This window comes from Neohortaea acidophila (genome assembly GCF_010093505.1).
Source record: "Neohortaea acidophila strain CBS 113389 unplaced genomic scaffold BDY17scaffold_5, whole genome shotgun sequence".
Taxonomy (NCBI): Eukaryota; Fungi; Ascomycota; class Dothideomycetes; order Mycosphaerellales; family Teratosphaeriaceae; genus Neohortaea; species Neohortaea acidophila.
In genome coordinates, this window is record NW_022985514.1 from 91,644 (window position 1) to 116,133 (window position 24,490).

The following is a 24,490-nucleotide window of genomic DNA, read 5'->3' on the forward strand; positions in this document are numbered from 1 at the left end:
AAGTCATGCCATGCATATTATTCGTACATCTATCTATCTCTATCTTGACATCGCTGTTCTAACATCACTGGGTATATCAATCAGCAGTCGTAACGCTGATCGGCACGAACAAAAAACGAAGTGGTGTCGTTCCCGCGCCAAACGCTCATCATTGCATCCCTCCGAGCCATTGAGTCTCGGTAAAGGTCATGAGACGAAGCAAGCCATCTCTTACACCTTCTCCATCAACTTCTTGCTCCTCGCAAAGCGCGCAGCAAGCACAAAAGCACCACCGACCAGCATGATCGCGCCAGAGAAGGTCGAGAGCGCGATGTAGCCGCCGGCTCCGACGAGTTCGCCGGCGATGGGGGTTCCGAAAAGTGCCGTTAAGGCGATGGAAGTCTGCACGATCCCTATTGCCTGGCCAACAGTCTCCTTTGATGCGACGGCGCCCACGCATGCGAATTGCAAGCTCAGAGTGGCCTATGAGACATGTTAGAGAAAAGCGAGTGTGGGGCAGTCGAGGAAGACTTACGCCCGAGATGAAGCCGTAGGCAAGAGCGAAGACCACAATACCAGCCGTATTCGTCACCGCCGTCCAGCAGAAGCACACAATCGCCGAGCCGAGCATGGACACGGTGATGATGTTGAATGGGCCGACGCGATCGGCGATGTAGCCGGGGATGACACGGCCGAAGAGAGAGGCGGCGTTGAGGATGGCGATGAGGTAGAAGGCGAAGCTCTGCGTCTCCCCAATGTGGATAGCGTAGGTGGTGAGGTAGAAGAAGGGGGAGAAGAAGCCGAAATAGAAGAGGGCGAGGCCGGAGCACAGGAGGATGAAGGAGGGGTGGCGGAGGCGGGCGAGGTCGGCTTTGCGCGCTTTGGCGTCGCTGGCTTTCTGCTCCTTGGTGGTGATTCGCGTGAGGCCTGCCTCGCTATCCACCGGCTGCTTCTTGGGTACGATTGGTCGCTTGACGCCGATGATAACGATAACCATCAAGGGTAGCATCATGAAGCCGCAGATGCGGAGCGTCCAGCCGAAACTGATCCCATCTGTGTCCAGCAGCTCATCGAGCACGATAGGCCAGATGACACCACCGAGCGACGAGCCTGCAATGGAGACGCCTTGGGCTAGGCCTCGATTGCGCACAAAGTAGCGAGGAAGCGTCGAAGTGACAGCAATGGTGATGTAAGCCATGCCAATGCCCAGCAGGACGCCTTGCGCAAGGAAGAACTGGTAGTATTCCTTGCAGAGCGAGACCATAAACACCGCGACTAGCTCACACACTGCGCCAATGGCAATCGGGATCGTGGGACCGCATTTGTCGGTCAGGATGCCCGCTGGAACGCCGTTGACGAAGAACATGAAGATGGAGAAGGATCCGATCCAGGAGATTTGGAAGTTGGAGTAGGTCGGCAGGTAGTGGAGGGTGTAGTACGCCTGACTAGGATGAGTGTCAGTATTTTCTGTGACTCACGTTGGGAGAGAAGGACAGGTTGGTTCTTTGGCGGGATACTCACTACGACGGAAGTTAGTACAAGGCGTTCAGTGGCAGAAAGAGCTTAGAACTTACCAAGACGCCATAGGCATTGAGAAACCCAGCAGTGCAAAACAAAGCAGCAGAGCAGGAGATCAATACCAACACAGACCGGACTCTGCAGGACGTCAGTCATGATTTAGAAATCGTTGCAGCAGGAGGGACACGGCGTACGTGAATTCGGAGGTCTCTACCGGCTTGACTAGGTCTTGTTGGAGGGGAGCTTTGTCCTGGGGAGGGACGCTTGATTCCGACGTGGGCGTGGGTGGCACGTCTCCCTTTTCCGACTCGGCCGGGGTGAGGGGACGTTCTTCCCTTTCCGACATTGTGAGATTTGGTTGCGATTCTTCAGTTATCTGGTGGGTACGCGTGATTTGTGGTAAGATCGAGGGATAGCCAGAGCTATGCGCTGAATGTAATCGTTGATGCTTTGCCAAAACCACAGACATGTCGAGCAGGGCGAGCTCTTTAAACCAAAAGCTCCCACGCGCCGTTGCAGAAAATCCGCGGATTCCAGACGCGAAACCCGCGGGGCCGGGCGTTGCTTACCCATCCAAACGTCCGAACCCCGCGGGCTCGGAGATAAGGCTGCGCCCAGCGGGCTAGTGATTGGCCTGACCGCGGACCCCACTTTGCATGAGGCATCTATTCTGCAAATTGTGGATGTGCATGACATTGGACGCCGCGTAACAATGCGCGCGCCGAAAGTCAATGATTCATTCCTTGTCGGGGAAAAGTGCCCATGGTGTAGCTTGGATGTCAGCACCAATGGCCACGCTGAGCTGTGGGAGTCATCCGCGTCATTTGTCGTCTGGACAGTAGCATTGCAGTAACCCATGCACAATCTTATGAAATATGCATCTCGAGGTCGTTCATAATCGCGTCCCAGCTTTGGGGGTCCAGGGCGGCCCCATTGTACAAGTATTCGTTCCAGATGTCGTCGAAGCCAGCGCCGTCACCCACCACTTGCTCAAACGCCGCCCCCTGCAAGGCGGGCCTCGTGTCTGCCTGGGTGCTGGTGTGCTCTATGGCGGAAAGCATCTTGGTCCCGTTGGCCTTGCCATTGCTGGCCTCCGTCGGAGGGAGATTGACCTGGTGTTTGCGAAGAATCTCCATCAACGACTGCAAAAAGCCCGCCGCAACCTGCGACGACGTCTTGGCCTCCTCCAAGCTCTGAATCACGCTGTGTGCCTCGTAAAGAGCAGTCTGATCGCCATGGCTGTTGACGCACAAGTCCATCACGAGAACGATGGCGGCGTAGAAGATGTGACTCAGGGTGCCGCCGAGCCGGAAGACTGCCATGTAGCTTTCGATGGACACTTCGGAGCGAAAGACGTCTCTTGCTCGCACGACCGCGCGGGCGGAGTCGAGGCAGACTTGGCGGGAGTAGTTGAAGCGGGGGTCGGACTTGAAGCGAACGAGATAAGGGAGATGTAGCTTGCACCGACGCGAGTGATAGAAGACGTTTACCAGCATTCGCAGCGACGGCGGAGCATGAGGGCGGTCTGCTTCTGTCGTTGCATCGCTCGTCTGGCTTGTAGTCTTGAGCCTCAAAGGTGCGGGAAGGGTATCTAGTGCCTCCTTGAACTTGATGTCCAGGGCGATGAGCTTCTCGTAGGGCAGGTTTGCAGCCCCGAGCGCGCCTATGGAGTCGGCCAAAGTGTCCACGGCCTCGCGACAGAGCATGGCAAGCTTGCATCGCTCATGGAAGAATAGCATGGAGAATGGTCCGTCTCGTGATCGTTCACACAAGGGTCCTTGCGTACTGAGGTCATGGTCGTCTATCATGCGAGGGAGATTGACGACCATGTGTTTCGGATGAATCGAATAGACTGCCTCGGCCGGGCCGCTCATTTGTGCGAACAGCCTTGTAATCAATGGTCAGCTAGGGTCGGAGCTGTACAAGTGTGCAGGCGTCGACAAGACCGCACTGCTCTAGCGGAAAATAAACCGCAGAGACAAGGGCATATTTCACCCTCGTGAGTCCCTGATAGGAACGCGAAGTGTAACATACCATTCAGACGAGGCAATATGCCACCAAACCCTTCTCCCCATCTCAACTCTAATAATATCATCTCGCGTCTGACGTGGAAATTTCGAGCCCGGCCCATCAATCCTATGCAACCCCAGCTCCCTCGCCATGGTGACACAGCTAGCTTGAAGCAGGCGGTTGTGGATCGACATACCATCCAAGTTGATCAAGCAGAAGTTCAGGATGACAGCGCCCTGGAGCAGCTCGAGAGAGATGTTACTGGAGATGTGAGCTTGCTCGAGAAGAGTCAATGCTTGTTTGGCGAGTGCTGTGGAGACTTGGAAGTCAGAGGTCAAGCTGCTGCACGAGAGGTCTTTGGCAGGCTGCCAGAGTTCGGCATAAACGCAGACCGCTAGGATAAGAGCCACGGAGCCTGGGTCGGGAACGCAGCCAATGGACAGCTTGTCGTAGACATCCGTAAAGATTGCTCGCGCAGTGGGGACGTGGACGATCGGTACGCTGCAATGGGCGTAGGACTCAAAGCCGTCCAAGTAAGCCATTGATTCTTCCCGCTTGGGAATGTCGATAGCAGTTTCATGGACCAGAGAAGCCTCGGTCACTATTTGATTGGTGTTCTGGACGGTGACCTGAAGCAAGCTCGAGAAGGGCGGGACCTATCATAAGTCAGTGGATGAACGCAAACATAGTCGCATGAGCTACAGATACATACCACTGTCCCACTCCGATTGCTGAACTTATGCTCAAGCCACTCACTGTCGACCTTTGCACGGGTATCTTCCTGCTGAACAATCGAAGTTGCGGGCGATAGACTCGCCACCGACGGGCTGGGGGCGTGTGAGGACAAGTCATGACCAAACACAGCCTTTTCCAACCTTGCGAGCCGAGACCTCAGAGCGTCATTCTCCGACTGGAGGCTGTTGCCGTTACCGTGGCCATTCTCCGTCGGGGATACGGTAGGTAGCTTGTTCGAATACTCGCAATCAAGGTGTCGAGTTCGACAGTTGGCACACGGTCGTTCCCGGTCGCACTTGAGTTTCTTGAGACGACACGATCGACATGATGGTGGGTTTCGAGGTGCCCTTGAGCGACCCGGCGTCCTCTCTGGTGGCATTGGTATGTCGAGGCTCGGATTGTAGCAAGCGTCTATTCGTTATAGGCTCGGGTCATTCTGGGGGAAGACCATCATCACATTGTACTTGTCATCGCTCGGTATGGCCACTACGTCGTTGCCTGATGAGTGATGCCCTTCGGTATGTTGCTGTTCAAACGTCCGTTGCTCGTGCAATGGAGATGACTGAGGGCTGAAGATGCATGTCATATGGATGCCTGAGGCAAGCGCACGGGCCGCATTGCCATGCCCCGCTGGGCAGTCCAAGGCAGATGCATTTCACGACACTCGTCGCTCTGGACCACTCCTCAATCACGATACTTGCGCCCTCGCCGAGACAGCCCGATATTTCACAACCTCCCCAGCCTTCATCGAGGCCCAACGATATTCCGAGCCCACCCCGTCTGGCCCTCCGCCTTGCCCCGTCGCCATGGCGGCATCAGCATCCACGCCCGCAACACCACTCCTCTACTCCTGCATCGCACACCACGACACCATCCTAACCGAGCACACCATCGCCTCCGCCGCCGGCGTCTCGAACCTCGCCTCCGTCATCCTGCCCAAAATCTCGCACGAAACCGCCCAGAAACTCATCTACACCCACAACCAACACTACATCTACTACATCAGCGACGCAGATGGCACATCGTCCAGTAAAGCGAGTGATCTGAGCGGCGCAGGCCTCACATACCTCGTTGTTGCAAAAGCGGATCTCGGCCGCAGTATTCCCTTTGGCTTCCTGCTCGAGGTGAAGAAGCGCTTCTTGAAAGACTACGATGCAGAGCGCACGAGTTTTGCGTCTCTGCCCGCCTACGGTGCCGCGGCGTTCAATACGCAGCTCAAACAGCTCATGGTCGACTACGGCACCACCAAATCCGGGCAGACGTCTGCGTTCGCGAACGTGCAGGCGGATATTGATAATGTGCGGGGCATCATGACGGAGAATATCGAGCGGGTGCTGGAGCGCGGGGAGAGGATTGATTTGCTGGTCGACAAGACGGATCGACTTGGAGGGAGTGCGCGGGATTTCCGGGTGAGAAGTCGGGGGTTGAGGAGGAAGATGTGGTGGAAGAATACGCGGTTGATGGTGCTTTTGGTTGTCGTCATTGTGTTCTTGGTCTACCTCGGGATAGGCATTGGCTGCGGCTTGCCTGGCTGGGGGAGGTGTATCGGTGGAGGCAAGTCGTGATTATTCACATGCGTGGCGTTGTGGAAGGCTGGCACTATTTATCTATCCTGTACAGGTACGGACGTTAATGGCTACGAATTGAACACGATATCAGCGATCCAACGCATTCCCTGCAGTTTCTGAGCAACTTCAAGCGCCGTTCAACGCGCCAGGACGTTCACATCTTGATTACTGTTCATCCCTCGATTACTCTTTATGCCTAGGTACCACACCTTGAAGTGTGCCGCGATACCTCCCCGCATGCGTCATCATGCCTAACGCATCCCCTCCCCCGGAGTCCACTCTAAAGCACAACTTGAATGATCGACAACATAAAACCATCAACCACCAGCCCCTACAGCCCCCTCAACTCTTTCCCCAAAGAAACTAAAGACAGAAAGGAACAAGCCAAAATGCCCATCTACGAAATCCAACACGCAATCCCATTGAGCATCTCGCAAAAAGACGAGCTCGCAGCAGCAATAACAACCCTGCACTCCACCACCTTCACCACCCCCAAACTCTTCGTCCAAGTCTTCTACACCGACGTCTCGACTCGCGATGTATACATAGGCGGCGTCGCGCGCTCGGGGAACCACATTAAAGGGCAAGTGCGGTCCGGCGCATCGCGCAGCCAGGCGGAGTGGAACACGCTGTGCGTGGAGATGGCGCGCGCGTGGGACAAGGTATGCGGTGTTCCGCTGCCTACGCGGAAGGGCGGGAAAGAGCAGGGGGATACGAAGCTGCATTCTGTTACGTTGATGGGGGGGATGGTGGCGGGGTTGGAGGTGGGGTTTGTGCTGCCTTCTGCGGGCGGGGATGTGGATTGGATTCGGGAGAATATGGCTGCGTTCCGGAAGAGGGCGGACGAGGGGGATGAGGATATGAAGGGGTTGGTGGCGGATGTGGAGGCTAGGGGGTTGTTGGTTGATGAGGGGAAGAGTGCGGTGCAGCGGCTTGAGGAGGCGTTGGGGTGGGGGGATGCTGCGTAGGCATTGCCATGGGGATTGGGTGTTATGCGCGAATATGCTTGCTGGATGTGGATTCCAATAGGTCGACGGGGTGTGTGCATCGTGCGACGAGTGATTGGAAGAAGCCTCATTCATTCCTATTAGTCTTATAATCCGCTGAGGCAGAAGCGCTTGACCGTCAGCGCCACATTATCTCCACCGCTTTGCGTATCCAGCTAGTATTACACGGGTGGTAAGTGTGCGCGCCTGCGCTGCTCCCGCTTCTCTTTTAGATCGAGGACTCGGCAAGTCTTCTAAGATCACGTCGAGTCCGCTAGGTGGCTGTTGCGGCAGCTGTGCGCAGCCTAAATTTGTTCCGCTCCCCAACCAGCATCGGCATCCCTGCAACACAGTCAGTATCATCTACTCCTTCCTGTCATGTGATTTCCACCCACCTCATATTCGCCGGCGGCTCAATGCTCGGCACAAACTCGAGCGCAATGTACACCACTCCTGCAAAAGCCACCAGGCTTCCGAGCAACCACTTCCAAATCGAATTATCGATGATGAGGGAGCCGACGAAGAGGTAGAAGGCGCCGCGGCCGATGAAGGAGAACATGAAGCTGGCATAGCGGGCGATTTGCGGGGGGATCTGGAATTCGAGAAGGCCGGTTGCTGGAGAGAGCATTCGTTAGTGACTTGGATGGAAGAGCTTGGGGTGCAACGCAACTTACACAGGCCAAAGATGATCACGTAGACTGCGACGATGATGCTTCGACTGCAGCTGGGTGTTAGGTGTGTGCCTTCCCCTTTCTCCACTGGCTTCTCTTGCTGGATATCTGCTTACAGGCTGATTGTGGGCCAGAACTGTCCAATGCCGCCGAGGACCATGAGGACACCCACGGCCAGGTTGACTATGCGGCTGGAGGCGAGTTATTAGCAGTCGCTTTCTCAATGCTGCTGCCTCACAGTATGTAAAGGGATGAGAGGAGCTCACAAGATGTCGGAAAAATCCATGTTGGCAGATTCAAGTAGTCGTGGAGGGAGACGAAGGTTATGCGACCGGGAACACAGTGGTTTCGGAAGATGATGGGCGTTGAGGATGTGAGAATGGAGTTGGTGAGAATGTTGGTTTCAATGCGATCGAAAAGGCTGGAGGGGAATTTTGGAGGCGGTCGTCAGTCGCGTCGCGGTTCATCCCGCCCGCCAGGCTCCAGGGTTAGGGTTGACGTCACCCGTCCTTTCGCTGCCTTGTCCATGTCGATTCGTTGTCCTGCCTTTCTCCTTCCAAGTGGCACTTCCATGCATTCTGTGAATAGGTTTCTCATCTTCTCCCCGACATGATGATTGAATAACAGTTTGCACCTTGTCGTCAGTGTAAGGCACGAGGCAAGCCGCATAAAGTGTGAGAGCTAGCAAAGCTCGGGCTTCCCTTGTTGCCTGAGGCCCCCACTCGTTCCTGCAAGACCTCATCCATGTGCCAATGCAATCTCATCCCTCAGCCTTGTAATCCATCCTCCAGGACATGAACGCCAGTCTGGCTGCTGCAGCTCGCCGCGCAGTGTTGTTCAGCAATGCAACCACGAAGACTGTACTTCCCACCCCGATAGCACGATATACCGGAGGGAAGCCGAGATCCTCATCCTGGCAGTGCCCAGCATGTACTCGCTCGATGCGAACAAATGCGCCGGTCTGGCAAAGCAAAGCTTGGGCCAAACAACTACACACTTCAAGTCGACGCTTCAATGACGCTCGTTCAGCCGAACCTCCCCTCTCCCGTACACCATCCTCACCCAACCCTCCCGAGACTGCCATCCCACCCTCAACCCCCACCGCTTCCCTCCCCTCCAAGTCCGACTCACAGCGATGGCCCAGCTCCCGCCGCATGGCGCACCTAATGGACAGCGTGCTCGCCCGCGCCTCCGTTGCAGGCCAACACATCAACAACTACACCGGGACAGACTACAGCGGGATCGAAGCCATCAAGCACGAAATCAGCGCGCAAGAAGGCAAAGTCGACGCCTGCCACTCCACCATCGCCACCGCACGATCTACCCACTCCAACGCCCACGCCAAACAAGCCGCGTCGCAGAAAGAAATTGTGAGTCTACTGGAGCGCAAATCTTCCTGGTCGCCTGAAGACCTCGAGCGATATATGTCTCTTGTTCGCTCGGAGCATGGTCACGAACAAGCTATTCAAGCTGCTAAAGATGGATTGGAAATGGCTGAGCGCGATCTGGAGTCTGCACGCGCGGAGCTGGAACGTTTGGAGCGGAAGCAGTACCATGAAGAGCAGATTTGGAGCGATACCATTCGGCGGAATAGTACGTGGGTGACGTTTGGGCTGATGGGGTTGAATATCTTTCTGTTGCTGGCGCAGATTGCCATTTTCGAGCCCTGGCGGCGCAGGAGGATTGTCAAGGAGGTTCAGAAGGCGTTGGATGAGAAGCATGCGTTTGTGACTGGCGCTCCTGCAGCGGCGGTCGAGAGGCAGATTGATACTGTTGTGGAGCCAAAGGGCGTGCCCATCGAGGTGGCAGCTGATCAGACTCCGACAAGCACTACACCCAGTCCTCCGAACACAATCCTGGCTGCAGACACACCACCACCGCAGGAACAAGCCACCCCACCTGTCCATCCTCCCTTACGAAAACCCCAAACCTGGCCGGAAAGCTGGGACTACCACAAAGAGCGCCTGCACGACCTGTTCAGCGAGCGCATGGTGCAGGTGAAGAAAGTCGACATCACCACCACTGCCTTACAAGGCGCGGCCACTGGCGTTGCGGCCATGGGTTTGCTGTTTGTTTTGTGGCGGCCGAAGTGATTGCTTGGTTGACATGCTGGGATTGCATGACTGCCATGCGCATGATTGCATGCTATGGCTTTGTCACGGAATTTGTTTACTGGCTGCTTTAGCCAGGCGAGCATGCAGCCAGGTGCTGCTCACTGGCTGTGAGGTACCTTGTGAATGTGTCTTCTTCCTCAAAAGCCACCCAGCATATACTCGACCCGCGCCTCATGCAATATAGACATCCGCATAGAATATATACCCCAGTCTCAACTCCTCCCTCCTCCACCCATCCCTCAATAGCACTCAAGTCAACACTCTGAACACCAAGCAACAAGACCAAGATAGCAACCATGCTCCCCAGCCTAACAGGCGGCCGTAAATCCCTCCTTAGAGATGATGGGGAGGAAGGGGAGGAGGGAGAACAGGATACATTTCGCTGGTGGTTGCCGAGGGTTCGTCGATATGTGTGACCCCGTTGTTGAGGATGGAGAGAGCGAGGAGACGGGGCCTGAAAGCGTGCGCTTGCCGTCTGTTATGAATAGTGATGGTAGCGCCGGGAGGCGCTAGTCCGGCTCGGGTCGCTGATTTGGGCGTGTGCGGTTTCATGGGATTTGAGGTCTCCTATGTTCTCCTTTGCGATTCCGAGTCATCGGTCATCCCAACGAGGAGAGTCTTATCTAGTCAGCTTAAGTTTCTGCAGCCGTTATGGCGGTGTCGAAAGCACGTACGGGATATTATACTTCCGGAGACTGTCAACCGAATAGATGCGGGAATGCAATGTCCAGCCAACCACAAAACGCTGCGATCATGTCGGTCTCGAACCACTCTGATCGCCCACATCACTGGAACTCTCCAAACTCGCCGTCGTCAAAGCCAAGTTCTTGCGCCGACTTGCCTTGAACAGTAGGCGGCGGCGCAATTTGACCAGGCCCCTTGCCCGCCCCAGGCGGAGGGGCAATAGAGAACAACGCAGCGGCATCGTCTTGCTTCGTGGAAGAGTTGCCGGAAGTAACAGTTCTGCTCTTCCCGCCAAGCTGAATATGAATCTTCTGCCCTTCCTTCAAGCTGAAATCCTGCTTTGAGTCCTGCACTCCGGAGCTAGGGGCGTCCGTTCCGCGGCCAGAAGCAGCAGCAGAGCCAGCCTCGAATCCAAGCACTTTCCGCGCCTCTGACAACGCAATGTTGAAGTCCAGTGCCGGACTGCGATCTTCGAATCCTATGCCCAGGGTAGCTTTCATCCCTCCCTCGCCTTCCACGCGAACGGCAAAGAAGCGACTACTGTCGTTAGCCTGCTGGACGACCGCCGGATGGATATACGGAGCAGCAGCGAAGAGGTCGCCAGTGTTCGGGTCTTCCAGCACAGCGTCAACTTTGATAGAGGCATCGACAGAGGTTTCGATGACTCGAAGACGCGCGGTGAAGATTTCCTGCGCCGTGGGTTGCGTTGGTGATGTCCAGTTTGCTGCGGAGAAGCCTTTGTTGCTGGAGATTGGTGGGATGCCGTAGACGTGTACTCCCTCGGTCACGAAGACTATTCGCTGGATTGCATCGTCTGGAAGCTCGGCGCCGGTTGCTATGTCTCGGGTCATTATGGCCGTGCGGTCCTCGGGATGTGGCTGAATGTGAGAAAACTGCCTTCACGAAATGACGTTCCAAGAGTCAGAATTGTTATGTTCTGCCAGGCTTAGAAAGTGCGGTCATGTGGCATATTCAACAAGATCACCGCCTTGCGAATGGGACAGCGAAGTCGAGAAATGGAGCTCGGACCAAGCGATCTTCGCTCGCAAGCCACATGTGAGCGCCACATCCAAGACCCTTCGATTAAAAAAAAGTTAAGCACACACACCTCTCTCTGCACACACACCACTTGACTCCCCTCGATCAAAATGGCCGCCGACAACACCGTAACAGCACTACGGAAAGTCCTAACAGACGAAAACGCCGCCCTCGCCCAGCGCTTCCGGGCGCTATTCTCCCTCAAACACCTCGCGGCGCAAACCCCGCCAACCTCTCAGACGGTCCCCGCGATCGAAGCAATTGCGGCGGCTTTCACATCACCCTCGGCGCTGCTGAAACATGAGTTGGCGTACTGCCTTGGACAGTCGGGCAAGAGCGAGGCCGTGCCATTTCTACGCAACGTGATTGAAGACCGGGGCGAAGATGCGATGTGCAGACATGAAGCGGCGGAAGCACTAGGCGCGCTAGGGGATGAGGGGAGTTTGGAAATGTTGAGGCAGAGGAGGGACGATGTCGAGGAAGAAGAGGTGGTGCGGGAGACGTGCGACATTGCGGTGGAGCGGATAGAGTGGGAGCACTCGGAGGCGCGAAGGCTGGAGAAGTTAAAACGAAGCAACTTTGCGTCTATCGATCCTGCGCCGCCTCTTGCCAACCACGACACTCACTCTGCGTCTATTCCTGACCTGGAGAAGACTTTACTCGATACTTCGCTGCCGCTGTTCCAGCGCTACAGAGCCATGTTTGCGCTGCGGGATCTTGCATCACCCCCTGACCTTCCAACCGCGAAACCGGCCATCCTCTCGCTCGCTCGTGGTTTTAGCGATCCTTCCGCCCTCTTCCGACACGAAGTCGCCTTTGTCTTCGGCCAGCTATCACATCCCGCTTCCATTCCGAGTTTGGTGGAGACTTTGAGCAACACCTCCGAGGCCAGCATGGTGCGGCACGAGGCTGCGGAAGCGCTGGGGAGTCTTGGAGATGAAGATGGCGTTGAGGAAGTCCTGCGCAAATTCATCAATGACCCGGAGCAAGTCGTGCGTGAGAGCGTCATCGTGGCACTGGACATGGCGGAGTTTGAGAAGAACCATGAGATGGAGTACGCCACGATCCCCATTGCTCAAGCGGCGTGAAGGGCGCATGTCTGGTGATAGTTGTTGGATAAATAGCGAGGCGTTCCGGCTTCAATCAATTATTGGTATTCCACTTATTCCCGCACTGCGGGCAAGTATAGAAGACTGTCGTGCCTTCATCGGCTGATCGAAGTTGCTGAGTGTAGTAGCGCACTTCGCCGCAGCCGCACTTGTCGCAAGTCATGTTGATGGTCGCCTCGATTTGAATCTCCGACTCGGTGATCTCTTGCACATCCGATCGCAATCTCGTGCGCAGGGTAGATGGGAAAGCGGATGGTTTGGAAGTCGTCACGATGACCTTGGATGATGTATCTAAATACAGCCACGAATGAGTACTGTGACAGCACTTGGAAGCCACGAAGAGGAGAGCATACCCTTGTTTTGCGCGCCGCAGAGCTCGCATTGAATATGCTCCTTGCGACGGTGGTTCGGGTCGAGCAGATTTCCGCAGTCGGTACAAAACACGAGTGAGCCGATCGCCGCCATGCCGAATACGACACGTGATAGTGATGCTGTGCGACAAATGAATGAACCACGAAAGTGAGTAGTGAATCACGTTTCACAAGTGAAGCGAATGTGAGGCGGAAGTGAAGGGCAAGAAAGAAAATTATGGGACGGTCGTATTGCGCACGGACGCGCCTGCCGTTTTGGGCGGGGCTAGCGTGCAGCGTCGGCAGAGCCATCGACCTTGTTGCGACTTCATCTCGTCTTCTGCATCTCCATCTTCCTTGCGCAAACGCCTTTTGCTCTCGCTAAATGGATTATGAGTCCTCGGGTACTGTGAGAGACATGTACGCCGAGTGTGTTTGATGCTCCGCGCCTTCGTTCGCTACAAGTGGCCCATACATCATCGCCAGTCAGCGAGATTCCAATGCACAACCACAGATGATCGTCAACCATAATGGAGGGGTCAAAACAAACGAATGGGACCGCGCCGCACGGTGATCCGTCGCAACAGCTTCCCAACACCGCACGCAAGCTCCGAGCGCCGACGGTGCAGGAAGCCCTACCCTACACCCCGCTTAGCTCCATCGTTCCCTTCACTCCAGGTACGTCAGAGCCTCACTTCCAACTGACTGTATCACACTCAATACCTCTGGCCCACATTGCATAGCCTCCGACTTCTTGGCGCAGTCAGCTCTAACACATGCCTCCAGATGTCATTCCTGCCCCTCTCGCCCTCCCTACCCTCACCCCCGCCGTCTTGCAGAGTTCCGCCGACAGTGCAAACGCCAAGAAGCTCTTACATGACCTCAGCAGTGGAGCCACGAGTGCTGAAACAGCATCCAAGCGAGTACAACAAACGCTGAAAGATGTGCAAAAGCTGCTGGACCCGGCCAGCCTGACGCAATACAAATTCAAGCGGCTACCACCTCAACCTTCGAACAAAGCAAACAAGGACACGACAGTCCCGAATCCACCTCTGTCTTCCTTCGCCAAGATGGTGCTGGACAACACCAAAGTGTCGTATCGCTATCTCACCCCAGAGTCCGAAGCGGAGTCTAGAAATGCCACCAATGGCACTGGAGTCATACCTTTGCCTCATTCCTGGAACATCAAAAAACAAAGCAGTGGACACGTCGCACCCAGCAGACCACAAACGACACCTTCATCATCTCAGCAACGCAAAGTGGAGGCTATCATTCCTCAGACCCTCACACCATCACAGCGTGCCGAGTTCCAGCGTCTGGCGGATGTGAGCTTCGATCATGCAAGGCCGATGACAACAGATCAGAGACAGAAGGGCGATGCCGCAGTACAGAATCTCCAAAAGCTCTTGTCGGAAGTCTTCGACGCGGAGGATGCGCCAACCGAGTCCGATCAGCAAGCTACACCCAACCCCGTCTTTGTCGTTCGCGATACTGGCGATGGCTCAGTGACGATCTTGGCGCCGGAAGTGCAGGCCCGCTTGGATTCGTCAATTTCAAAAGTCATCACGAGTGGGAGGTTCCATGACATTCAGATTGATGATCTCATGCACGTCCAAAAGATATGCGAGGTTCCGGTCTCTACCGTCCAAAAGCTCTCACTGCTGGTCTCGAGTGGCTGGAGCGAATCGGAGGAAGAAGACTGGGTATCAAGACTCGGCATCGCCGAAGTCGGTTTGATCGCCTCGAGAACTTTGATGCGAACCATGAGTGCAGGGGCTCACTTCAAGGAGCTTCAATCCGAAGACTTTGTATCTGAGTCCCTGGATGTCCTGAAAGCGGTTATCGAGCGCTGCGTCATACCAATCATTGAGGAGCCGCCGTTCGCAGGAGAGAAGATCCGTGGAGAGAAGAACCAACCACCAGCGAATCCAAAGTTCCAGGCCGCCAGGGACAATCAAAACGCACTTGTATCGTTGATCAATGCGACATCGAAGAGCGTTCGACTGCTGGGAGACCTCGTTGTGAAGATCGACCTCGACGATGCATCGATTTCCAGAGTGGAGTACTTATGCAAGACCCTCATCTTCGCCGAAAATGCCATCAGCGACAAGGAATCTGCAGTCGGAGTGCAAGTCTTTGAAACGCTGAGGCGATGTGCTATGGATGTACTTGCAAAGGTCTTTACCAAGTACACTGACCAGCGGCAATTCATCTTTGATGAGATTCTCATTTCACTCGAGAAGCTACCCGCCACGAAACAGAGCGCTCGCCAATATCGACTGACGGATGCGAAGCCCATTCAACTGGTCTCGGCTTTGCTCATGCGGCTTGTGCAGACCAGCGCTACTAAGAGTACCGAGGCACTCAAGCTCCGCAGCAAGGCCCAGAACAACGAAGAGGATGAAGCAGATGATGCATCGGATGAAGTCTCGGACGAGGAAGAAAGCTCCGATGACGAGAGTGAACGCAAGGCCTCGCCGTCCAAGACTCGTGATGCCGATGACGATTTACCTACCATTGTCAGGCCACTCCACGAAGCCGCTCGAGCGAATGCGTGGTACATTGTCAAAGTCTTGACGCACCGTGCGGCCAATACATCGAAGACCAGCGACGAACCCTTCCGCAAGTTGCTGGACATCTTTACCGATGACTTCCTCAATGTGCTAGGGCTGAGTGATTGGCCGGCGGCAGAGCTACTTCTCCGAACCCTCACCATGCACATGATCCAAATCGTGGAAGGCGACAAGAGTACCGTGCCGTCACGCACGCTCGCACTTGAACTTCTGGGTACCATGGGCTCTGGCATTCTCGAACTTCAAATGGCCACTCGAGCTGCTATCAAAGCTGTGGATGTCAAAGAGTCCCCAACAGCACGTCGCCTGGCCGACTTGGTCACTCAATTTGACGCAGGGCAAAGCGATGCAGCCGAACTCATCTCGTTCGATGGACCGTATCGCCATGTCATCCACTATCTCGAAGCGAGAAATACCGGCGAAGATGCGCAACTTCAGACAGCACGAGGCTATTATCTCATGGAGTGGGCTTTTGCTTCCATTAGCGGCCGGGAAGGCTCCACCGATTCGGATGCGAGCGAAACGCCTCGGGCATCCAAGGAGCTGCAAGCGAAACTCAAGCAAATGTTCGCCCATCCGAAATGGCTGGAAGACCAAGCTGGCTCTTTCCCTTTGACGACCTCTGAAGCACAGTTGGCCTCGATGATTGTGACTTTGCGATCACCATTCTGCAGAGCCTTCGATCGAATCTTCAAGACTTTGCTCAACTCGATGAGCAGCGAGCAGTCCCGGGTCAAGAGTCGCAGCATGGCAAGTGTCGTCGCTTTGCTCGAGAAAGACGCCAGCATCCTCGATCGCAATCAGAGCGTCATGGGCTACATCTTCCGAGGCGCGACGGATCCATCATCTCTCGTCCGAGAATCAGCCATGGGGCTAATCGACAAATGTCTTGCTCTCCGACCGGAGCTGGACGCCAGTGTCTACAGACGAGTCATCGAGCGCACAAGAGATGCCGGCGTGAGTGTCCGCAAGCGAGCTTTGAGGATGCTGAAGGAGATGTACATGCGCAACAAGACGGCAGAAATCCGCTCGCCCGTCTCTGAAGCAATCATTTCTCGCATCGAGGACAATGAAGAGAGCGTCATCGAGCTGGCCCGTGCTACCATCGAGGAGATCTGGTTCCATCCTTTCTACATGCTGAAGCTTGAGGGTGAGCGCGCGATTCAAGCCAAGCTGGCATTCGCTTCACAAGCTGCACTCTTCATACAGATCGTCGAGGATAATGAGCGGATGCTCCATGTGCTTGAAGCGCTTGTCAAACGTCTGCTCACTGTCTCGAAGACTGCAGACGGCAACAAGCGAGTATGCAAGACTTTGGTGGCGGTGCTCTTTGAAGGAGTGGTGGACAGCAACGAAATCCCAGGCTCTCCGGGTCAGGACCAGATCTTACGGTCATTGACCATCTTTGCTCGCGCAAGCCCCGACCTGTTCACGACTTCTCAGTTGGAACGCCTCGAGCCTTATACGCAGAACCTGACGAACACAGACGATCTCGACGTCTATCGATCAGTGATTACCATTCTGCGCAACGTCATGCCCCATCAGCCGATGATGAACACAAACACGCTCAAGATGTTGCAGACCACTCTCCTTACCAGCGTCACCAAGCTTCAGAAGCCTGAGCTGAGGGAAGTTGCGCCATGCCTGTGGACCATCGACAACATGCTCGGCGATCAAGGGAATCCCGATCGGCTGCCTAACTTTATCCTTTCAGTCATGCAGAAGATCTATGGGATGCGCGGAAGTGATCAGACGGTTGTGGATGACAAGACTGCGGCGACCGTCGCCAAGCTTATGCGTATTGCGTGCGAGTTCGGCAACGCATACAACTTCGACAGCCACCTCGCCGACTTCCGCAAGCGGTGTACTTGGTGCACAGGTGATTCGGTGGCGGGCATGCTGGTGGAGACCTTGTGTCCCTTCACCAGTCCTAAGCGAGCCTTGACTCTCCGTGTTGCCTCGCTGGAAGCCATCTGCACCATCGCTCAGGCCTGGCCGAAGCAATTCTTGCGTGTGGACGTGACGAATGCGTTTGAGACGGTGTTCAAGGATAGAATCCCGCAGCTGGAAGAAGTCTTGCTCACTGGATTGGAGGGCTTCTTCGTCGCTCAGGAAGTGCCAGATGGGGGTGAAGATGCCCCAGTGGGGAGCGGCGTGGCAACTGGGACCGAGCGACTTGGTAAGACCTATGTCGCCTCCGACCACGATGGCGCATCTACCTCTCTGGCGCAACGATTCCTGCCACACGTTCTTCGCATTGCACTTGCGTCATGCGACGAGGCCGCTTTCATCGCCGCCAGGCTGGTTGTCAGTATCAACAAGCAAGGTCTCGTGCACCCCAAGGAGAGCGCACCGGTTCTAGTGGCGCTCGAGACGTGCCCGAACAAAATCGTCGCCACTGAGGCCTTCAAAGAGCACAAATCACAGTTCCAGAAACACGAGGCACTGTTTGAGAAGGAGTACATGCGGGCCGTCCAGCAGACCTTCGAATACCAACGCGACGTCATCGGTGATGCTGCTGGGTACATTGGCAGTCCTCCGACGGCGAAGTTGCATCTCACTTGGGAGGTGCTGAAGACGGGCAAAGCCCAAATCCGCAAGAAGTTCCTCGCCAATCTCGCTCAAAAGCTGGATTTGCCATTGGCGAAGTTAGACGTGGCAGCAAGTGGTGGCTCTCAGCCTCTGGCTTTTGTCCGCTTCTGTCTGGAGAATATGGCGTTCTTCGAGTACGATAAGGTGGATGATCTGCTGCATCTGACGGCGAGTCTGGAGAAGATATTCGCAGGGACTGGATCGACTCTCGCCCAAGCCATCGAGAGCGAAGTGTTGCAGCTCCAAGTCGATGCCGTTGTGGGCGCCAGCAATATCCCCTACGTCAACACCTCCAAACCGTTGAGCAGCTCCGAGCCTATTCCAGCACCAACTCTGACCCCTGATCGCCTTCTCCACCTCGCAATGTCCTCCCAACTCCTCTGTCTAATCTGGGAGACAAGATCCCATCTCCACAAAACCTGGAATCTCCAAAAACACCTCAACAAGCCCAAAGCGCAGCAAACGAAAGACACCCAAAGCAAAACCGCCTCCCGAGCGAGCAACGCCCCCTACTTCGCCGAAGCCTACTTCAAACGCACTAAAGAACTCCTCAAACCCATCGACTCCGCCCCGGCCGCGAGACAAATGTGCGCCGCTTTTGTCGAACTCATCTCCGTCGACCACGAAGTCAAAGTCGCTTCGGACGACGATGCCGTAGATGGTGACGACTCCTTCGCTGCTGGAGGCGGGTACGCGACGCCTAGTGAGTCTACGGAGCGCGGTTTGAGTCCTTCTGTTCCGCCTAGTGGGGGGAGTAAGGCGGGGCGTAAGCGCAAGGCTTCGGGTACGCCGGGTGGGACGCCGAAGAAGAAGGGGAGGCCTTCTTTTGGGAAGAGGAGGTCGGGTTCGGGGAGGTTTGGGGAGGGGGATGATGAGGATGAGGATGGTGGGTGGGAATGAGGGTGATGGTAGTAAGGGATGGAATGGCTTTTGCTGGTGTGAGGAAGGAGCGGGCGTGGGTTGAGATGACCACCGGTGCTTAGCTTGGAGGGAAGAGGAAGGTGGCATGTCGCTGATGCGGACATCATCGCTAGCAGTCGAGCCGCTGAGATCAGCTCCAAGATACGGAGAGTATGCCAACAGATCTATCTAACGAGACTAATCATGTCCCACTCCATTCGTCCTTTCCAAAGCCCGCCCAACCAACTTCCTCACCTCCTCCGCACTCCCCCAAGAAGTCTGATACCCCGCTCCCCCATGCCCATAGCAATTCACCACCTTGACCCCCTCCACCTCCACCGCATCAATCCGCACCCCACCCCTGCGCAAAGGCCTCAATCCAACCCCATACCGAATCACACTCAACCCCTCCGTCCCCTGCCCTTTGCCAACAAGCTCCGGACAAACCTCCACACACCGCCTGAGCATCCTGCTCGCGAGCCGCGGATCGACGTTTCCATCCCAGTTGTCGAACTGCAGACATCCGCCTAGGAAGGTTCCCCCTCCCCCAGCGCGGGTGATGATGTTCGCGCTCTCGGACTCGCCTTCGTCCGTGCCCGAGGAGCTGACTATATACCCCGGCTCGCTGCGGACGAGAACCGACTGCCCGCGGGCAGGGAAGAGGTTCTCATCCTCGATTCCGCCTAGAGTTAGGGAGGAGAGGCCCGTGCAGTTGACTACCACGTCAGCGGGGGAGCCTGAGTGATGCAGGGAAGCGGCGGCGGTGATGTGCGTGATTAAGGCGCGTGAGAGGGTGCAGTTTTGCGCTAGGCATTGGCTGGCTAGCCAGGGGAGGTAGAGGGTGGGATTGAAGGAGATTGTTGTTGCGGATGTGCCTGAGGTGAAGCCTGGGGGGAGTTGATGCCGAGGGACGGGTTTGATCTTGGTGAGGCGGTTAGCTGTTGGGTTACTTGGACTTTGGGACTTTGGGAGATAGCATACCGAGTCAACGAGTGATTGGATCTGAGGGGGGATTTTGCTGCGAGGTGTAGCGGCGAGGGAGATGAGGTGGTCGGCGGTTGGGGACGAAGTGTCCTTTTCGCGAATGAGGATTCGCATTTCTGCTCGTCGTTAGCATCTTCCGCGTCTTCAGCGAGACACATGGCAAGAAATACCTTGGAATTGCAACCCAGCCTCAGGAACATCTCGCGCCAACTTCTCCAGCACCGGCCAAGTATTCTGCTCAAGTGCCGTAGCCCGTCGACCGATTTCCTCCACCGCTTCTTTGGACGTCGAGGGAGAAGTGGAGATTTTCATCCATTGTCGTGTAGCGAGACTCCTAATCGACAGCCTCTGTCAGCGCAGGAACGGAAAAAGATGGAAAAGGGAAGTGGTTTCGTACGGGGAGTAATCTGCTCCGGCCCACGGACTGCAGTATTCAATGTCGTAGTCGCCGGGCATGTGTTTGGCGACGATGGACACGTCGTGGCCATTGCGGGCGAGATGTAAGGCAGTGGTTAAGCCGACGACGCCTGCTCTATTGGAAGTGGGTCAGTCAGGTGTTGGTGAGCGAGGGGGTTGACTGGATCTTGCTTACCCTACAACAACGATTTTGGACATTTTGATTTGAGAAATATGGTGAAAAGGGGTTGGACGATGTAATGGAAATACTAAAGGAGAGAAGAGTGAAAGTGGACACGGCGTGGCTGCATTATGTAGTCGATGGTCTTGCTACTTGTGTTTTGGATGTAGTTCTGAAAATGTACTTGATCGCAGCCCGCCCTACGCCCTTTCGTATGCGCAGATCCCCGCAATCGTCGAAATCCAGGGTGTTTTGTGCAGAGATTGACGGCGGTGTTGGAGATTTTGAACTTGCGTGCATCGAAATGCTCATTGTAGCTGGATGACGTTGTGTGAAGTGTACTGTTGCATCATTCGTCAAATAAACAGCCATCGAAATTGATGTTGGATGTGAAGAATGGAGGAAGTGGACGAGGTGAATTATTGTCGTTGCGGATTTTAAGGTTTGATGCCTGTCTCGTGCCTCCGTCGTGCCTGCCTCGTCGTGATGTTTGATGCCTGCATTGTTTACATCTTCAACACCTCTTCAAGACACGATTCTTAAACAAACCGACGGAAGCAAACCACACAAACGTAAGTTGACGCACGGCAAATGCAAGTGGGAGAAGCTTGGATGCTTTGATGACTGCCGCGGCCAATCGGTTAGGCAATGATGACGAGAATTAACAGAGCCTACTAGCTGCAGCCCGCCCACGCACCGCACATGCACGCTGCATGCACCACCTCCTGGCCTTTGCCGCACCACCGTCCTCTCGCGCACCCTCGCTCCCCCACCGCTGTTGCTCGGTGAGAGAGGGAGAGAGCCGGCCAATCCCACACAAACATCACCTGCCCTCATGACCCAGCACAGCACAGCACCTCCACCTCCCTCCTCCGCTTCCCACCCCTCCACGCCCGACTCGTCATCCTTCGCTTCACCCCCGCCATGGGTGGCCCGAACGACGAGTTCCCGCTGCTGGGGGCTATGGGGCTACACATAGTTCCCACACGAGGAGACGGCAATTGTCTCTTCAACGCCCTCAGCGACCAAATCGCCGGCAATCAAGACCAACACACCGCCATCCGCGCCCGCGTGATCGCCTACATGCGAGAACACGCCGACTACTACAAGCAATTCATCGACGTCCACCCGGGCGGCGGCATCCGACGCAATCCCAAGCGGAAGAATGCCGGCGCCTACTCCTCCCCCGCCCACTACCTTCCCCCGTCCGAAGCGGACATTGATCGCGTGTTCGAGAGCCATTTGCAGAGCATGTCACGAGGAGGCACGTACGGCGATAACATGGAGATTACGGCGTTTGCCAGTGCGTACAACACCGACGTGAAGATCTACCAGCGGGATTTCGCGTACATGGTGACGGCGGGGGCCGACGAGGGTGCGAGGCCGGTGGCACACATTGCATATCACCTCTGGGAGCACTACTCTTCCATCCGCAATCTGGATGGGCCACACACTGGTTTGCCCGAAGTTCGATCGAAAGTTCTGTCCGTGGAAGAGGAAGAAAGACAGAGACAGTTGCTTGCACAAACGCCGTATGTGCAGCCGTGGATGATTGACGTCGTTGGCAAGTCACTACCCTTCCTCGCCGATAAACCCACCATCAAACGCGCAATCGAAGCTGCAAAAGGCGATATAGATACGGCAGTGTCGGCGTTGTTGGATGCAGAGGAGTATGGCAGTGCATCATCACAGCAAGAGAGCTCGAGCGTGGAACGAGACCATGACAGCGACGAGGAAAACTCCCAGCACGGTCCGAACAAGAAGCGAGATCGACGCATGAGCAAAGCCACGCGAGGACTCCATCAAAACTCCAGCGGTATACCGTCCTCTCTCTCCCAACCGCCGCTGTCCGACGGCAGTCAGGATTCATACGATTCGGAAGCCTCCTCCAGTGGCATTGAGGTGCTCCTTCCGACCCCGACGCAACTCCACCAACATCACAACGCCATCACGACCTTATCGCCTCACATCAAGGAACAATCCTCACCCTCCGGCTCCCAATCCCCCTCCACAAAACCCTCTATCAAATTAAAACTCCACCCACCCAAACCGCCCGAGCGCATAGGCAAAACGCAGCAACAACAGCAGCATGGGCCCCGACTCACCGCCCGCGAACGAAAAGAAGTCAAAAAGCAGCAGCAAAAAGCTGCCCGCAAAGAGCGAAGCCAACTCGCCGCTCGAAGCGTGAATGCTTCTTCACGTGCACGGTCCCGGAGTCCGTCGGTGGTGGGCTTGGCGTTGAGGCAGAAGGGCTTGACGGAGACACCGCCTGTGGAGACGCTGCGGACGCTTTATATATGAGCATTCGCATCTACTCCAAATTCTGCGGGAGAACGAACCCGACAACCTCCTCTTACTCACCGGCGGGGAGCGAGAGTGCAGTACACGAAGCATAGCGACCGGCGCACCAACACCGACCTCTCCTTTTCTTCTATTCTTGACGACGAAGCATAGCGATGGCGCAGACACGACGAAAGACGGGACAGGATAGGATGGTGGATTGAGGTGGACTGGATTGATGATCCTTACTGTCCCCGATGATGATGATGCTGCTGCTGGTGGAAGCGGCGGCGTATACTTGGTTTCTGACCTGCTCTGAAGCGCTCAGGCGGGTTGGAATCTTGATTGGCGGAGGGCGGGTGGGTTTTATATCGTGCGGGGTTGACGAAGGGGACGTGAGCAGATAGCGGACGTGAAGCAAAGTGAGCAAATGGCGTGGTTGAATGCCACTCTCTACATGCATCTCATCTATCACCAGCTTTTCTCCTCCTCACTTCGGCGTCTGCGAGTAATGCTGCACCTCAATCTCCCCACTCTCCAGCCCAAAATACACCGCCACGGGCTTCTGTCCCCCTTGCAGCCCCAACTTCGCCGCCTCCTCCCCATTCACCCCATGGAACAACCCCACCTCCAACACCCCGTTGATATCCTTGATCCGCCTCGCCAGCGTATTCACCTCCCACACCCCATCCTCCCCCTGCCCCTTGCCAACACCCCTCGCGACATCCTTAGCAGTCAACAGCGTCTTAAAAGGCGCATCGACAATGTAAAAACTCTGATCCGTCTGGATAGGTCCCGTCTTAGACAAAGTATGTTCCCTCAGAACCGGATTCGCCGACCCGAGCGCGCGCAACTCCTTAATCACCGCCGCTTGCGCGATTGGCGCCACTTCAATCGGAATGGTAGGCCACTGCGTCAGCAGTCTGCGCTGCGCTTTGCGGTAGTCGGCAATGCACACGAATTTCTTGCTGCGCAGCGCCACCAGCTTCTCCTGGAACAAACACGCGCCTCCGCCTTTGATGCAATTCAGCTCCTCGTCCACTTCGTCCGCGCCGTCGAAGCAGACTTCTATCTCCGCGTTTGCGGGCACGGAGTCGAGCGTAAGCGGCATTAGCCCCGCCGCTTCGATGACTTTCTTCGAGTTCCAGCCTGTGGGGATGAACCAGTTTAGATGGCCTGGAGGGGGAGGGTTGGCTTCTAAATGCGCTTTGATGGCTTCCACGCCGTAGACGATTGTGCTTCCGGACCCGATCCCTACGAAAGACATGGTGGAGGTGAAGTGCGCTTTCACCGCGGCGAAGGCGGCTTTGCGCTTGGCGGCTTCGATTGCTTCGGGGACGATGGCGGCTGCTTTTGCTGCGACGGCGGCGGCGGAGTCGGGTGCCATGGTTGGTGATGTGACTTTGGTGCTGCTGGGAGTAGGTCCTGAGTTTGGACCGATATGGGCCGCTTCAATGGTGTTTGCTGTATAGTCTATGCTGTAAGGTCGGGCGGGGTGTCTCCAATGGTGTCACAAAGGGAAGCCAGTCGTGTGAAAATCAAGTCCGAAGCCCCCAAACTCCTTTCCGAGGGCGTCCGGTCGTCGAGCAGCGTGCCGGTCTGAGTAAACGACGAGGCAGGAGTGTGTCAGCCGTTATTCAACATTTCCCTGCGGCCCCGGATAAAGTTGAGGGTCAATGGAGTGCTGTACCTTCCCTTATCGGCTGAATTGAGTGACATGCCCTGGACCCTGCGTGGGTGTGGCGTTTGTTGGAAGGTGGGGTGGCTGAAGCTGGTGTGGCTGAGGTGCTGTCGACATCATTTCCATGTTCGACGGTTTGCT

The 24,490-nt window shown here is 55.7% G+C and overlaps 13 protein-coding genes across 13 annotated transcripts; 6 read left to right on the forward strand and 7 right to left on the reverse strand.

Annotated features, from left to right (window-relative positions):
* On the reverse strand, positions 1 to 2,164 carry BDY17DRAFT_138084 (major facilitator superfamily domain-containing protein). The gene is made up of 4 exons (XM_033729481.1): positions 1,692 to 2,164; positions 1,554 to 1,635; positions 515 to 1,420; positions 1 to 462 (listed from the first exon to the last, which is right to left on the reverse strand). Exons 1-4 carry the CDS (start codon positions 1,964 to 1,966, stop codon positions 211 to 213), a joined length of 1,515 nt encoding a protein of 504 aa, XP_033589478.1. The 5' UTR covers positions 1,967 to 2,164; the 3' UTR covers positions 1 to 210.
* On the reverse strand, positions 2,165 to 4,787 carry BDY17DRAFT_138083 (uncharacterized protein). The gene is made up of 3 exons (XM_033729480.1): positions 4,220 to 4,787; positions 3,532 to 4,163; positions 2,165 to 3,384 (listed from the first exon to the last, which is right to left on the reverse strand). Exons 1-3 carry the CDS (start codon positions 4,619 to 4,621, stop codon positions 2,364 to 2,366), a joined length of 2,055 nt encoding a protein of 684 aa, XP_033589479.1. The 5' UTR covers positions 4,622 to 4,787; the 3' UTR covers positions 2,165 to 2,363.
* A 45-nt stretch (positions 4,788 to 4,832) lies between these two features.
* Positions 4,833 to 5,943, forward strand: BDY17DRAFT_333942 (synaptobrevin-domain-containing protein; the record flags this gene model as incomplete). Its single annotated transcript, XM_033737910.1, has 1 exon — positions 4,833 to 5,943. One exon carries the CDS (start codon positions 4,833 to 4,835, stop codon positions 5,805 to 5,807), a length of 975 nt encoding a protein of 324 aa, XP_033589480.1. The 3' UTR covers positions 5,808 to 5,943.
* A 256-nt stretch (positions 5,944 to 6,199) lies between these two features.
* Positions 6,200 to 6,778, forward strand: BDY17DRAFT_250560 (uncharacterized protein; the record flags this gene model as incomplete). Its single annotated transcript, XM_033731076.1, has 1 exon — positions 6,200 to 6,778. The coding sequence occupies one exon, from the start codon at positions 6,200 to 6,202 to the stop codon at positions 6,776 to 6,778; it is 579 nt and encodes a 192-aa protein (XP_033589481.1).
* A 323-nt stretch (positions 6,779 to 7,101) lies between these two features.
* Positions 7,102 to 7,753, reverse strand: BDY17DRAFT_250242 (Golgi apparatus membrane protein TVP15; the record flags this gene model as incomplete). Its single annotated transcript, XM_033731047.1, has 5 exons — positions 7,102 to 7,138; positions 7,192 to 7,411; positions 7,471 to 7,508; positions 7,584 to 7,658; positions 7,734 to 7,753. 5 exons carry the CDS (start codon positions 7,751 to 7,753, stop codon positions 7,102 to 7,104), a joined length of 390 nt encoding a protein of 129 aa, XP_033589482.1.
* A 642-nt stretch (positions 7,754 to 8,395) lies between these two features.
* On the forward strand, positions 8,396 to 9,560 carry BDY17DRAFT_316527 (Mdm33 family-domain-containing protein; the record flags this gene model as incomplete). Its single annotated transcript, XM_033736018.1, has 2 exons — positions 8,396 to 8,426; positions 8,497 to 9,560. The coding sequence occupies 2 exons, from the start codon at positions 8,396 to 8,398 to the stop codon at positions 9,558 to 9,560; spliced, it is 1,095 nt and encodes a 364-aa protein (XP_033589483.1).
* A 534-nt stretch (positions 9,561 to 10,094) lies between these two features.
* Positions 10,095 to 11,247, reverse strand: BDY17DRAFT_138129 (adaptin ear-binding coat-associated protein 2). The gene is made up of 2 exons (XM_033729482.1): positions 10,256 to 11,247; positions 10,095 to 10,199 (listed from the first exon to the last, which is right to left on the reverse strand). The coding sequence occupies exon 1, from the start codon at positions 11,114 to 11,116 to the stop codon at positions 10,367 to 10,369; it is 750 nt and encodes a 249-aa protein (XP_033589484.1). The 5' UTR covers positions 11,117 to 11,247; the 3' UTR covers positions 10,095 to 10,199; positions 10,256 to 10,366.
* Positions 11,248 to 11,413: 166 nt separating this feature from the next.
* Positions 11,414 to 12,391, forward strand: BDY17DRAFT_310010 (Deoxyhypusine hydroxylase; the record flags this gene model as incomplete). Its single annotated transcript, XM_033735392.1, has 1 exon — positions 11,414 to 12,391. The coding sequence occupies one exon, from the start codon at positions 11,414 to 11,416 to the stop codon at positions 12,389 to 12,391; it is 978 nt and encodes a 325-aa protein (XP_033589485.1).
* A 55-nt stretch (positions 12,392 to 12,446) lies between these two features.
* BDY17DRAFT_250156 (DNA-directed RNA polymeras-like protein I subunit) lies at positions 12,447 to 12,877 on the reverse strand (the record flags this gene model as incomplete). Its single annotated transcript, XM_033731040.1, has 2 exons — positions 12,447 to 12,703; positions 12,766 to 12,877. The coding sequence occupies 2 exons, from the start codon at positions 12,875 to 12,877 to the stop codon at positions 12,447 to 12,449; spliced, it is 369 nt and encodes a 122-aa protein (XP_033589486.1).
* Positions 12,878 to 13,108: 231 nt separating this feature from the next.
* BDY17DRAFT_138234 (sister chromatid cohesion C-terminus-domain-containing protein) lies at positions 13,109 to 18,926 on the forward strand. Its single transcript, XM_033729483.1, has 2 exons — positions 13,109 to 13,440; positions 13,549 to 18,926. The coding sequence occupies exons 1-2, from the start codon at positions 13,293 to 13,295 to the stop codon at positions 18,825 to 18,827; spliced, it is 5,427 nt and encodes a 1,808-aa protein (XP_033589487.1). The 5' UTR covers positions 13,109 to 13,292; the 3' UTR covers positions 18,828 to 18,926.
* Positions 18,927 to 20,424, reverse strand: BDY17DRAFT_138259 (uncharacterized protein). The gene is made up of 5 exons (XM_033729484.1): positions 20,404 to 20,424; positions 20,209 to 20,338; positions 19,982 to 20,145; positions 19,809 to 19,927; positions 18,927 to 19,748 (listed from the first exon to the last, which is right to left on the reverse strand). Exons 2-5 carry the CDS (start codon positions 20,265 to 20,267, stop codon positions 19,026 to 19,028), a joined length of 1,065 nt encoding a protein of 354 aa, XP_033589488.1. The 5' UTR covers positions 20,268 to 20,338; positions 20,404 to 20,424; the 3' UTR covers positions 18,927 to 19,025.
* A 486-nt stretch (positions 20,425 to 20,910) lies between these two features.
* On the forward strand, positions 20,911 to 23,099 carry BDY17DRAFT_296483 (uncharacterized protein). Its single transcript, XM_033733457.1, has 2 exons — positions 20,911 to 20,960; positions 21,067 to 23,099. Exon 2 carries the CDS (start codon positions 21,313 to 21,315, stop codon positions 22,687 to 22,689), a length of 1,377 nt encoding a protein of 458 aa, XP_033589489.1. The 5' UTR covers positions 20,911 to 20,960; positions 21,067 to 21,312; the 3' UTR covers positions 22,690 to 23,099.
* Positions 23,100 to 24,366, reverse strand: BDY17DRAFT_296485 (ribose 5-phosphate isomerase A-domain-containing protein). Its single transcript, XM_033733458.1, has one exon. It carries the CDS (start codon positions 24,053 to 24,055, stop codon positions 23,159 to 23,161), a length of 897 nt encoding a protein of 298 aa, XP_033589490.1. The 5' UTR covers positions 24,056 to 24,366; the 3' UTR covers positions 23,100 to 23,158.
* Between the last annotated feature and the right edge of the window lie 124 nt (positions 24,367 to 24,490).

Excerpts from the sequence above, each read along its gene's own strand:
- BDY17DRAFT_138084 (XM_033729481.1), bottom strand. The coding sequence starts at position 1,966 with ATGTCTGTGGTTTTGGCAAAGCATCAACGATTACATTCAGCGCATAGC. Across the intron at positions 1,636-1,691 it reads GTAGAGACCTCCGAATTCAC|AGTCCGGTCTGTGTTGGTAT; the intron begins GTACGCCGTGTC and ends GACGTCCTGCAG. Across the intron at positions 463-514 it reads CCTACGGCTTCATCTCGGGC|GCCACTCTGAGCTTGCAATT; the intron begins GTAAGTCTTCCT and ends CATGTCTCATAG.
- BDY17DRAFT_138234 (XM_033729483.1), top strand. The coding sequence starts at position 13,293 with ATGGAGGGGTCAAAACAAACGAATGGGACCGCGCCGCACGGTGATCCG. Across the intron at positions 13,441-13,548 it reads CATCGTTCCCTTCACTCCAG|ATGTCATTCCTGCCCCTCTC; the intron begins GTACGTCAGAGC and ends ACATGCCTCCAG.
- BDY17DRAFT_296485 (XM_033733458.1), bottom strand. The coding sequence starts at position 24,055 with ATGGCACCCGACTCCGCCGCCGCCGTCGCAGCAAAAGCAGCCGCCATC.
- BDY17DRAFT_138129 (XM_033729482.1), bottom strand. The coding sequence starts at position 11,116 with ATGACCCGAGACATAGCAACCGGCGCCGAGCTTCCAGACGATGCAATC.
- BDY17DRAFT_138259 (XM_033729484.1), bottom strand. The coding sequence starts at position 20,267 with ATGCCCGGCGACTACGACATTGAATACTGCAGTCCGTGGGCCGGAGCA. Across the intron at positions 19,928-19,981 it reads GGCTGGGTTGCAATTCCAAG|AAATGCGAATCCTCATTCGC; the intron begins GTATTTCTTGCC and ends AACGACGAGCAG. Across the intron at positions 19,749-19,808 it reads TCCAATCACTCGTTGACTCG|ATCAAACCCGTCCCTCGGCA; the intron begins GTATGCTATCTC and ends CGCCTCACCAAG.
- BDY17DRAFT_138083 (XM_033729480.1), bottom strand. The coding sequence starts at position 4,621 with ATGCCACCAGAGAGGACGCCGGGTCGCTCAAGGGCACCTCGAAACCCA. Across the intron at positions 4,164-4,219 it reads GCAATCGGAGTGGGACAGTG|GTCCCGCCCTTCTCGAGCTT; the intron begins GTATGTATCTGT and ends GACTTATGATAG. Across the intron at positions 3,385-3,531 it reads CATATTGCCTCGTCTGAATG|GCTGTTCGCACAAATGAGCG; the intron begins GTATGTTACACT and ends ATTGATTACAAG.
- BDY17DRAFT_296483 (XM_033733457.1), top strand. The coding sequence starts at position 21,313 with ATGGGTGGCCCGAACGACGAGTTCCCGCTGCTGGGGGCTATGGGGCTA.